The sequence below is a fragment of the Sebastes fasciatus genome, chromosome 4, assembly GCF_043250625.1.
Source record: "Sebastes fasciatus isolate fSebFas1 chromosome 4, fSebFas1.pri, whole genome shotgun sequence".
Lineage (NCBI taxonomy): Eukaryota > Metazoa > Chordata > Actinopteri > Perciformes > Sebastidae > Sebastes > Sebastes fasciatus.
The window spans coordinates 29285456-29298363 of NC_133798.1; the positions used below are offsets into that span (position 1 = coordinate 29285456).

General features: G+C 38.0%; 1 protein-coding gene across 3 annotated transcripts in view; it reads left to right on the top strand.

Moving 5' to 3' along the window:
- Positions 1-12908, top strand: part of lsp1a (lymphocyte specific protein 1 a) — a 38268-nt gene that overhangs the window by 19152 nt on the left and 6208 nt on the right. The window contains exons 4-14 of one of the 3 annotated variants that reach the window (XM_074633463.1): positions 578-971; positions 2133-2275; positions 2531-2771; positions 3456-3593; positions 5141-5184; positions 6287-6368; positions 7935-8072; positions 8997-9092; positions 10321-10407; positions 11455-11563; positions 12796-12870. In XM_074633463.1, the coding sequence (XP_074489564.1) occupies positions 578-971; positions 2133-2275; positions 2531-2771; positions 3456-3593; positions 5141-5184; positions 6287-6368; positions 7935-8072; positions 8997-9092; positions 10321-10407; positions 11455-11563; positions 12796-12870 (1547 nt within the window). The remainder of the gene's footprint in view (positions 1-577; positions 972-2132; positions 2276-2530; positions 2772-3455; positions 3594-5140; positions 5185-6286; positions 6369-7934; positions 8073-8996; positions 9093-10320; positions 10408-11454; positions 11564-12795; positions 12871-12908) is intronic. The other 2 variants (XM_074633464.1, XM_074633465.1) reach the window with 2 other exon arrangements.

Here is a 12908-nt window from a genome sequence, read left to right on the forward strand (position 1 = left end):
TTATGCAAAATGTCCCATTTCAGAATAATAAACAGTATATTACTGGATTATAATTGATTGCTTTAATGAATTTTGCGTGTTATCTTTGCAGCCCTAATATAGACACATTTATTTAGTTACTGTCATGGACCTCAGAGGTGCAACCCCCGTTGTTTAGAGGAATGCATTTTGTTTCAGTGAAGTAATTAAAATACTAAAAGTTCTTTTAAGGAAACTTTTAAACAAGAAACAATCAGATTATGTGTTTGGATGGTTATTTTATCGGTTTTGTCTCCTTATGATGAGCACAGTGTCTTTCTTTGCTGATGACACCAAACTGTAACCTGCTGAAGACAGCGTTTTCATTTTTCTGTTTATCTCTGGTGTTTGATGTAATTTGTTTTTAGTGTTCAATCCCTACTTCTGTGTTGTCTTTTCATCGTGTTTCGGTATTGCACATTGCACTGTCTTCTGCCGAATGTGTTATTTAAAGATTTAATACGGGGTTGTTCATGAAGTCTGGTTTGTTAGTTTGAAACACCTGCTGCTGTTTCACATCAGCTAACGTCCTGACTCCCCTTTCCCGTCTCGTCCTCAGGTACGACGGTGACCTGAAGCCGAGCAGCTCGCTGTCTCTGGAGGAGGACGAAGGCTTCAGCGACTGGACGCAGCGCCGAGAGAGACGGAGGCAGCAGCGCCTGCAGGAGCTCAGCCAGGGAGGCGAGGAGGACGAGGACGAAGAGGAGGACTCGATAAACAAAGCTGTACCCGTGAAGACCGCCCAGGCCTCGGTCATGTCCTCCAGCCGACTCCAGAGACAGGAGCATGCAAAGGAAGACAGCGCCGGGGTGGCAATGGAGAGGAGGAAGGAGCGTGAGGAGGAGGCGATTCGAGCTGAGAGGGTGAGGAGGGAGGAGGAAGAAGAGGACAAGAGGAAGAGAGAGGAGGTGATGACCAGGAGGAGGGAGGAGATTCAGAGGCCGAATACAGAGGTAAGAGTTCCTCATCGAACAACTGATGTTTTAAAGCTTTAATATATTCTAGACATGTCTGAGTCTCAAAGTCTCAAATCATTCGAAAGAAGATTAGGTCATATTTTAAGTTATTTAATACAAGTCCAAGTCATTTCAGACGAGTCTAAGACAAGTCTGAAGTAATTCAAAACAGGTCCAAGCCAAGTTTAAAATGATTCGAGACAGGTTGGACTAAAGTTTGAAGTAATTTGAGAAAAGTCCAGGTTGAGTCTAAATTCGTAACAAGTCAAGAGTCGATGTTCATTAGACAAGTCATTAGTCCTTTGAAACGTGTCAAAGACAAGTCTGAGTCAAGTCTCAAGTAATTCAAAACAGTTCCAAGTCAATTTCAAGTTATTTAACACAAGTCCAAGTATAGTAATTTGAGATGTCTAAGTCAAGTCTAAAGTCTTCAAAGGACTAAGACTTAGTCCTTTGAAGACAAGAATCAAAGACATGTCTGAGTCACCCTCAGGGTGAATCCGAGTCAAGTCTCAAGGCACTCAAGACAAGACTAAATCATATTTCAAGTTGTTCAAAACAAGTCCATGTATACCATCATTTGAGACAGGTCTAAGTCAAGTCTAAAGTAGTCTGACACAAGTCTGTTATCAAGTCTTACATTATTCGAGGCAGGTTATAGTCAAGTCTCAGGTTGTCAGAGACGAGTTTGAGTCAAGTCTCCAATTATTTGTGATTGGTCAAATCACGTCTCAAGAGCTTCAGGTTTCAAAACTAATTTGAGACAAGACTGAGTCATATTTCAAGTTATTTGAGAAAACTCCAAATGATGCCTGAAATCATTCAAGTCTCAAGTCATTTGAGTCGAGTCTCAAGATATTCGTACCAAGTCTGAGTGAAGTTTCCTGTCAAGTTATTTGAGACAAGTCTAAATCAAGTCTAAAGTAATTCCACACAAGTCTGTTGTGGAGTCTCAAAGTTATTCTAGACATGTCCAAGTCAATTTTCAAATAATTCTGGACAAATTAGACTAAAGTCATTTGAGATTGAGAAATTTTATTTCAGATTATTTGAGACAAGTCCAAGTAAAGAATTACATCATTCAGACCCAGACCAGATAATGTCACAAGTCTTCATAAGCAAGCTGAAAAGAAGATCTGTTGAACTTTTCATGTTCAGGTGGAGAAAAGAAAAGAAGTTAAAATCTCCTACACGTCCAAGGTGTTCCTTCACCAAGAGCCGAAACACAGCGACGCCAATGGAGACGCCACCAAAGAGGAAGTGATGTCATACAAGAACAACATGACAAAAAGGTCCACCAGGTGTGTAGTATGATTTATTTATGGCTGGAGTGGTAAAATGACAAAGGTTTAACTTTTCTCAGCCAGTACAGCGGTAGATATCCAATTATCTGAGAATATGGATAGAAAATCCGAAAGACAAGAAGTTCTCGACTCAACTTTGACTATCAAGGGTGTCCACATAGTTTTGGCACATAGTACACTGGCTGACAGACTCAGCTCAGGTCAATAATAAAATGAGTTTTTCATATTTAAAAACCTCCCCGGTGTTTGCAGCCGAGCCGTGGAGCCGGAGGAAGCGGAGGCCATCCTGGAGACGGAGCAGCGTCTGGAGAAGATCCAGCTGAGCCTCCAGCAGAAGGGGAGCCAGGAGCTGGAGCAGCTGAGACACCGACAGGTGGAGGCCGAGCAGGAGCTGGAGGAGCTGAAGAAGAAGAGGGAGGAGAGGCGTCGAGTCCGGGTGGAAGAGGAGCGTCGGAGGGAGGAGGAGGAGCAGCAACGGATGGCCAAAGAGGAGGTGATTAAAGACTTAAAATATTAGATATTTACTATGGAAGCACCGATCCAACTTTTTCAGTCCCGATACCGATGGACTTTGGATATCGGCCGATACCGAGTACCGATCCGATACCAGTGTTTATTTAATAAGCTGTATGCCTCACTGTGTGGAGGCACGGCATGCCCAGTGTACAGGCGTGGTTGTATGGACGGAGATTAAATCAGAAACGGCCCTAAAACGCTTGTCTGGACTGAGATCGTTTTCGTTTTAAAAAAGCATTTTAAAACAAAAACGTATAAGTGTGGATGTAGCCTAAGAAGATAACGTGCGTTTTTTAGCAAGAGGGCAGACTAACTCCACATAGTCTGCCCTCTAGTGGCCAAAAAATCTATTATTAACTTCTAACCAGTGCTCAACCCAATAATGTTCCAGTGTGAATATTATTGGAGTATTAGAGGCCTACTATAGAAGACGCATAGCCCAAGTATAATAATATAGCAATAAAACCACAGTTTAACATGCTTAAAGAAATAATTAATAAATAAAATAAGTCGCAAGAGATCGCTGATAGCGGCCAAAACAGACGCCAACATGTGAATAAGAGTACTGGCATTTGTTTTTTTCCACTTCAAGCACTGCATCTAATCAGACGTTGAATGTAGAAATGTAGAGTTTAACAATGTCTGTTGATCTGACTCCCAGGAGGAGAGGAGACGGATGAAGGAGGACATCGAGAGGAGGAGGACGGAGGCAGCCGAGAGGATGAAGAGCCTGAGTTCGTCCAGCGTGGACGGAGACGAGACGTTCAGTCCCTTCAGTCCCAAAACTCCCACTCACAAGGTAAACATCACCCGAGGAGCTACACACTGTTATTCTACTACTTCATATGGAAAGTAAACTCCAGGGACACGCTTCATTTCTTAAATGAGCGATGTATTGAGTTACAGAAGGTAGTGGAACCGAGGCCAGACAGGAAGTGATGTCATGACTAAGCTCTCTGAGATTTTAAATGAAGCTGATAACTTTAGATCACAGAGATTATCTGAATAAATAGAAAATACTCTGGAAAAATAGGTTTTGCTGTGTTTTGGGGTGAATTTACATGAACTAATCCAGATTACTGACCTGACGTGTAGAATGATGTCACTTTAGTAAACAAACCTAGTGACAGAAATGACCTGTGTGTTATCTCCACAGCTGACGGGTTCAGACTCAGCTTGTAAGTTGCACGTGTGTGTGTTTGAACAGCATGTTGTGAACTCACTGAGATTTGAAATGTTGTGACCTCCCCACATCTGGCTGTGTTACAGCTGCATCCTGACTCCTACTTCCTACCTCACTGGTGAACACAGACTCACCAAAGTCCTCAACAACTATATTTTATTATCTAAGTTAAGGATAGTAATTTATCTTGTTTGGAGTCCCTGCAGTCCTGAAAGATGCTTTTTATTGTGCACATAAGATTTAAAGCAACATTTCTGTGGACTTTAGGTTTTCTGTATCTGGACGTTTGATGGAAATATTCATGTGCATGAAACTGCATGTGTGTTGTGCACCTTTTTAGTTTTTCTTTTTCCTCATTGTAGTAAACATTTACAGACAGAATTGTATCATTAGTTTAAAGAACTTCCCACAAGTCATCCATGTGAGAAACAGACGTTAACCTCCAATTTTTATCGGTGATTCAAAAATTATATTATATGTGTCTATGTACATGAATCAATACATTCAATTTTGTGAATGTGCGACTGGGCTGCACGGTGGGAAGTGCGTTAATTGAAACGAAAAACATCTATAAAATCTTAATCTGTGAAATAATAAAGTGGAATAGAAGTATAATGTACCATTTAAATGGAAAGTAATTGTTTTGAGTACAGTATACTTGAGTAAATGTACTTAGTTACTTTCCACCACTGGGTTTAGAGCCCACAAGTGAAAAATACACAAGAATACATATTTTCTTACTTACGTTAATGATCTTAACCATGAAAATATTTTAGATTTTATTTCAGATTAACATCCTGAAGTTTTGAGATGAAGTCACAGAAAAACTTAAAGAGGACAAAATTAGAAGAGAAAAGAAAGAGAGACCGGAAATACTACAACAATGGGATTAATTAAAATCCTACAGTATGATTTATTTCAACAGCAAGCGGATAAAACAGTAAAAACACACAGCGTCTTGTTCTGTTTCCCATCATGCTCTGCTCCTGTAGCTGCTGCGATGACTCGTACAGTTTGACGGATGCCAGCAGACTCGACTCTGTTTGTGTTGGACGGAGCTGTCGGCAGTCTGCGGCCGTACTTCTGAAACAAGGCGGCGACATGAAAAAACTTCCTGTAGTCTTCAGAAAAATGACCTCAGACTTCTTCTTCTTCTTTTTCAGATCACAGAGAGGACGGAGTCGCTGAACCGTTCGCTGAAGAAAAGGTGAATATCCTCTCCACCTTCCTCAGGCCGTGATTTATGGCTCTGCTTAACTGCATCCAGATGCAGGTTTCTCTGTGTTTTCTCTGGTGGTTGTTGAGGTCTGGAGGCTCCATGCAGTCTGCAGCAGGAGGTTATCGGCTCTGAGGAGCTCTCAGCAGGAGGGACGCCTCTGTGTGGATGCTTTGATTTAAAGAATAAGAGTACCGGGACCACGGGACGGTGTTCAGAGGACGCAGTTGACCCGAGGGTTCATTTGTAAAGATGTGAAGACAGACACTAATGCCGGGTCCACACTACACGAGAATCAAGCTGATTTTGGGTCTGATTCCTCCCGACAATCGTCAGCAAAACCCCGATTGTTTGATGGTTCTAAAGATTATTTCCATATATTCCTGTGTTGTGAGGAATATTAAGAAATAAACCAAGCTGGCTGAAGAAGGAAGGACAACCACCGCCATCATGGCGGCCGCGGCTAATGCATGAGCAAGTAGTAGTAAGATGGAGCTCAGAAATGGAGGAGCAACTTGTTGATTAGTGTTTATTTAACGTGTCTCCATGACCTCAACCATCCTTGCATCCTTCGAGAATTTTCAGTAAACATCGCTAATTCTTCCTGCCCGTCGTCCACCATGTTTGTTTACACTAAAGTCACGTTTGATTGCGAGATATTTTGCGAGATTTCCTTTTCTTTTAGTCGGGACTCTTGTTGTTCATGAATGAATCTGTTAGCGGGTGATGTGCTGTTTTGGCCAAATCATTGCTCTCCACACACTTATAGGAACACAACTGTTAAATTTAACACAACATGTCGTTATGTGTGCGCTCTCTCACATTTTACACATCTGTTAAGATCTGAAAAATCTGTTAGTGTGAGCCAGCCTTTACCTGAGCAGGTAAATTAATGTCTGTCAGCAAACTGAATCTCAGAGACTCGATCCAAACATGTGAGATTAGCGGCGTCTCTGATCCCAGTTGCTGTTTCCTTTTCTGGTGTTAAGTTGTTATAACCTTTAAAGTGACTTCAGGTGGACTTCAGGGACCGATCTGATCCAGAATCTGTTGTTCTAACTGTCTGTATCTTGTGTTGTTTTGTTTGAATCAGTAACAGCTTTAAGAAGACGCAGCCTCTCGTCGTGCTGCCCAAGATCGACGACAAACTGGAGCAGTACGCCCACGCTGTGGAGGTCAGCTCACACACACACACACACACAAAAACTCACTCTAAGACATACATTAAAAGACACTGAAACGCAGCGTTAAGGTGTGTTCAGAGAGAATATGATACCTGGGACATGATGAAGGCAAAGTGGTCAGAATGTAAAGTTGGTGAAGGATAAAAGACGAGTGTTCTCGATAGTGATGAATTGTATTCAAAGACGTTTAAATGTTTACGTTCATATATATTTCATTTAAATTAACTAGATATGAGGAGGTTGAGTTGTTTGTTTCATATGTGGTTAAGGGTGTGTTGATTTGTTTTGTTTTGTGGGTCTTTGTCGATGCAGGAAGTGTATATGATATAGATTAATGCAGCCATTATTTAGTTATGAAAAAGAACTGTTAAGAGTGAATTTTCGACTTTCTTTTTTTTTGCCTAAATGTGACTTATATTTAATGACCTGACATCATTAACGGAAATAAGAGTATTTCTCCAAACATCAGACTCTTCCTGTAACCCCTCTGGTGTTTTTGGCTCACTCAGAAGCGGCTGATGAGCCGTTAAACTCTCATTGTTTAAAACCAGCTGAAGGTTAAAGAGCAGCTCTGACCCTTTTTCTGCTGAGGTCACAAATCTCTGCACCTGGGCGATGACATCACAGCACTCTGTTGTCATTTCTGACAGATATACGATGGGAACACTCAACGCTCAGCCCTCTTTATTTTTACCCTTCCGTTCCCTGTTTTCACTTCTCACCTCAGGTTGATTAATAACGCTGAGTGACCTGGAGGTCAACGCAAGACACTTTTATTTATATTTTTTATGGAGAGACAAAGTGCAATAAAAGACACAAATAACAGGTGTGAAGAAGGAAAAATATTCTCACCATAAACTAGCGTTGATATGCTCTTTATATCTTATTTTTACATTAGTCATACATGGCACTATTTTAAAGTGTGGAAGTCCAAGGCTGCCAATATTAAAAATTAAACAATTTAATCAAACTTTTCTATTAATATGTAAAAGTCCAGTTTTCATTTTCAAATTTGAAAATGCATCAGACATTCTTCAGAAATTTCTCACTTTTTTCTGACATTTTGTCAGACATCTATTGGACATTTTTCAGACTTTTTTCTGACTTTTCTTCTGCCTTTCTTCGCCTTTTTTTCGGTCATTTTACAGATATTTTTTGACTTTCTTGGAATTTTTTTCGGAATTTTTGGGACATTTTTCAGACTTTTTTCTGACTTTTCTTCTGCCTTTCTTCGCCTTTTTTTCGGACATTTACGGATATTTTCTGACTTTTTTGGAAATTTTTCAGAACTTTTTTTCAAGTACCCGCTCGTACCAAGTACAGAGTGTGGATTGGTAGCTGGAGAGATGCCAGTTCGCCTCCTGGGCACTGCCGAGGTGCCCTTGGGCAAGGCATTGACTTCAAAAACTGTTCCTTGTACAGTAGCTGCTCCCTGCTCCCAATAAACGGGTTAAATGCAGTAGCTAAATATCACTGTGTACTGTGCTATGTACAATGTATGACAATAAAATTGGATTTACGTTTACATTTGTTCTTTTTGTTGTTGTTGTTGTGCAGAACTCGCAGGAGGTCCGGGCAGTGAAGGCATCACTGACCGACCTGCCCAGCTCACCTGAGGTCGTCGCCGCCAAGAAAAACCTGTTTGAGGCCGGAGAAGCCTGGAGCCAGAGTCCCACCAAGGGAGCCACCTGCAAGGTAAGAAACCAGAGACCCCAGAGACCGGGTCAGTGTATCTTTCTGTCATTCGATTTTCCTTTTACAAAAGGATATTAAAATACAAAAAATGAGTGGTTATTTGATTTTCATTTTAAAATATAAAAATTTAAATACAAGGCGATTTGTTTTATCAGGGTCAAAAAGGGATGTACTAAACTTAAAAAAACGGGTTGATTTTCATTTTATATTTTTAAAAACAAAAAATAAAATCACTAGAAGACCAATTTCATATTCTGCCACCAGAAGTTGCGTAAGAGGCATACATCCATGGTATGAGGACGGTGCTGTGTATGACCGTTCTCTTAACACATCCATGTTTATGAAAGAAAAGAAAAAGTACGGTGCTGCTGTGTAACTGAAGGTGATGGACATGGATTGGTACATAGTTTTTCGAAACAATAAAAGAGTGTGTCTCAGGGAAAATGATATGACTGCAGAAAGGTTCAGGGATCAAGAGAAAACTAGTTGGATGCTGAAAGAAACCGAATGTTTTTACTGTTTCTAACCGGGTTTTTACACGTGAGCTTTTACTTTAAGACATGGGGAAAATCAGTGTGACATTACTTGACATTACTGTATCTGTATCTGCAATATTCAACATAAAGTGAGTGAGTCCAAAGCTCAAAGAGGGTCTGTTTACATTAGTGAAGCTTGAGCCAGATAATGTTGACGACTAAATGTGGCCCGAGGTCACTGACACTGAACAGGCTGCACACATTTTCTGTCTTGTTTTTTCTACATCATGAGATGCTATGTCATTATTTTGAGATACTAAGTAATTTTGCATTATTTAGTCATCTTTCTTCATTTTGAGAAAGTTGAATTCTAGGATTTTTCTTTTTCTTTTTCTTTTACTGGTGGAAATGGGCTTCCATACATTTAACCTAAACTTTTTTGAATCAGGACGCTGAGGGGTTGAAGGTGGGCGTGGCCAACCGGATCACTCAGTGGGCGAAGGGTTCGTCTGACGGCAGCAGACAGTTACTCTGCAAACCGACCGTAAGTCACCAACACAATTAAACTAATAAATTAGTTTATTTTTTACAATGTTGTATTGCTACTTTTACTTAAATTAATAAATTATTTAAAATTATATTTATATTTTAAAAAATACATTCGTAAATTATTTCCCACCACTGACTAACTGTGATGTGATGTGTTCAGGTGCAGTTTAAAACTTTGTCATGTGAGGTTTCCCTCTTGTGGAGAAACAAGATACAACTGCTTCTTCCTTTGCTGTAACTTTGAAGGATTTCTCTTATAATTTCTTTTATTTGAGAAATATTTTATTCATTAAATAAAGTAGACGAGAAACAAAAGTATGCTTAATTGTTTCAAATTAATGGAATTAATATTAAGAAACCATTGGAAAATAAAGCAAAAAGTAAAAGTTATATTAAGGTAATAAAAATACCCTTTTTTTAACTTAAGAACAAACATGTGTTTTTATTTATCTTTTTTAATGTATCTTGCATGTTACTACTACCTCTACCTTGTGAAAGACAAGGTATTGTATGTTTAATAAGTACACTATGTGCTGTAACTATTTCTTGTCAGTGTATCCCTCCACCCAGTGCTTCTGTGCTGTGTGGGTCTGTGAGCTCAGGTTTCTGGTGTTAGTCCCTGGTAAAGCACCATTGTATGGAGGACTAAAACTACCATTATAATTAATAAATAAATGACTCAATAAATAAATAAAATTATATAGAAAGATATGTAGAAATAAAAGCCTCAATTATCAAATAAATGCACAGGTTAATTAGAAAAAAATAAGGAAAATAATCAATTGGAAAATAATTAAATATGAAAAGAAAGAAATCCAAAAATAAGTAATTTATCAAATAAATAAATATAAATAAATAGATTTAATGTATTTATTTACTTACTTTTCTATTTTTGTGCATATTTATGTATTTTCAAATTAACCTGCACATTAATTTGATGATTGAGGCTTTTATTTATTTATTGAGTTATTTATTGAGTTATTTGTTTATTATAATGGCAGTTTTAGTCCTCCATACATGGGGCAGAGCCAGGCTAGCTGTTTCCTCCTGCCTCCAGTCTTTATGCTAAGCTAAGCTAACTACATCCTGACTCCATACACAGACATCAACATCTGAAAAAAAGCACATTTCCCAAAAAAAACTATTCCTTTTTAAAGATTTTGATGCGTTTTCCGAACACAGACTGTCGACATGTTTGTATTGATTATTGAATGATCTTTCAGGACGTGAGGCCTGGAGATGTGATGCAGAAAAAGAACATGTGGGAGATTATTGGAGACTCAACAGGGCAGATTGGACAAAGAGCCAAGGTGAGCACATATAAACTTTACCTACCTATGACCCTGTTTACTTTTTTTTCTTCTTTTTTTTCATTTAAATCAGTTAATTCAATATTTTTCTTATGTCAATGGGTAACACTTTATAATAACCATCATTTATAAATGGTATATTGATAGTTAATTAAACTTAGTTAATAGTTTTTTTTACTGTTAAACAATTAAATGATAATTGATCATGTTTACTAATGATATAATGTATGTTTTATGATTAGTTTGTGTAATATCAGCTATAATTTATAAACTAATTATTTAATAAGAGGCAATAATTACATTCTGATTACATTAGTAAACTATTTATTAACAGTTTATTGTTGTAAACGTTTTATATACTATTAAGTATTTGTTAGTGATTACCAAATGATTTCTAAACCTTTAAGAAATTGTTTGTAAAATATCTATAAACATTTATTACATTATTTATATATATATATATATATATATATATATATTAACCATTGACAAAGTATTAACTATTTAAATAATGTTTTTTATAGATGCTTTACAATGTATTTATTAACCATTTAACAAGGTATTATAACTTTATAATAGTCATCCAAATAATGTTTATAGACGGTTTACAAACCAATTATTAACCATTAACAAAGTGTTACAAATATCTATCTATGTAATGTTTATAGATGTTTTAAAAACAATTTCTTTAAAGTTTACAAATAATATCTTAATCATTAACAAATACTTATATATATATATATATATATATATATATATATATATATATATAAACTCAAATGTTATATTATTAATTATCATATCCTTGTTTAACAGTAAAATACTGTTAACTAAGTTTAATTAACTATCAATCACCATTTATAAGATAGATAGATAGATAGATAGATAGATAGATGGATGGATGGATGGATGGATGGATGGATGGATGGATGGATGGATGGATGGATATGGTTAATACAGAGTTGTATAACTGTAAAATAGTTATAGGATGACGAATACATGAAAAAAGATTTCAGTGCACTAACCATTTATCTTTTGTCTCTTCAGGGCTCAGCAGCTGGTAAAAAGTACAAATTTGTGGTCACTGGTCACGGAAAATATGAGAAGATCCCTGTGGACGGTGAGGACGGAGGAGAGTTCACTAACGGAGAGTCTGGTAAGACCGCAGACAGGAAGTGTTGAAGTTTTTGTTACTGTGATTCAGTAGTAACTAATATCAGTTTAAGTGTACGCTATATTTAGAATATGCTCACTGCTTTACCTCGCCAGCAGACCTTTCTGACGAGGAACTGATGCCGTTATCTGTGCTGTCCTCAAAGCCACCAGACTCCATTAAATAAACTGTAATTTTACCTCTCAGAACACAGGAGTTGCTTTTCTACCGCTGTCTAACACATAAAATAATTTTTTCGACGAAGGAAAAAAAAAAAAACTCAAGCGAGTGTAAAAAGTATTTTTCCGCAATTGAGGACGTTTTATTGAATATTTGCCATTTCCATACAGCTTTTCAAAATGCGAATAAAAATGTATGAATGGAAGCACGGCTCCTGTCGCCACGTGATTTTTCCCATAAATGTCGCCACAGACAGCCAGTTCTTAATACTGCAAATCCATAGGCTCATTCATCGTTGTTATCCCATTTGCCGATAGATGTGAACTTAACAGACATTTATTTATGAAAGTCTTCAAGATTATTACCATTATTATAATTATCATTTAACATGAGTAAGATTGTGTGCGAAAGGACAATAATATACTGCACATTCATCTATTCATATTGCAATAAATCTTTTCTATTTTGACAATTAATTAAACAATAATTTATATATTTATTCTGTCGCCTAACCTCCCTCCTCTCTACCATCCAATCAAACTGTCTGTTTGTGTTTAACTAACATCTGATTGGTGCATTTCTTTTATTTGATCTGCGTTGTGTCTCCGCTGCTGAACAGGAAGGAGGTCAAATTAAGATGCTCTCAAAATTTTCTCAATCTCAAGTTTTATTGTGACTTTAAGTATCACAAAACAATAACCATCTACAGCCTAAAAACAATATTCATGTTTTACACTACATACGAGGTCTTCACCCTGAGGCAAGTAGCACCATTTTGAATAAAATTGGATATCTGAATGATGATATAAAGGGACTGTTTGTAACTTTTTAAGCGTATAAATGTACCGGGTCGGGACACATGCGCGCTCGCATATGTGCGTTCGCGTGTAGCCGCTGCCTCTCCTCCTCTGCCTGCTCGCCTTCACTCAGACAGTGCACACGTTCTCGCTCAGCTCACTCCACCTCTAGACGTGAACGCACGCTCACTACACACTGCAGAAGAGTTAGTTTAGCTCTGAGAATATCTAGTGAATGTAAAGTGGATGTTTGTGCAGGAAAAAATGCTGCAGCTCCTCCAGACCAACAGAGAGATCTGCAGAGAGAAACGTTATTGTCTCATTACCGACCGGGTGCCGGTGTCTCCCTGCTCTCTCCGGCTGCGGGCGGA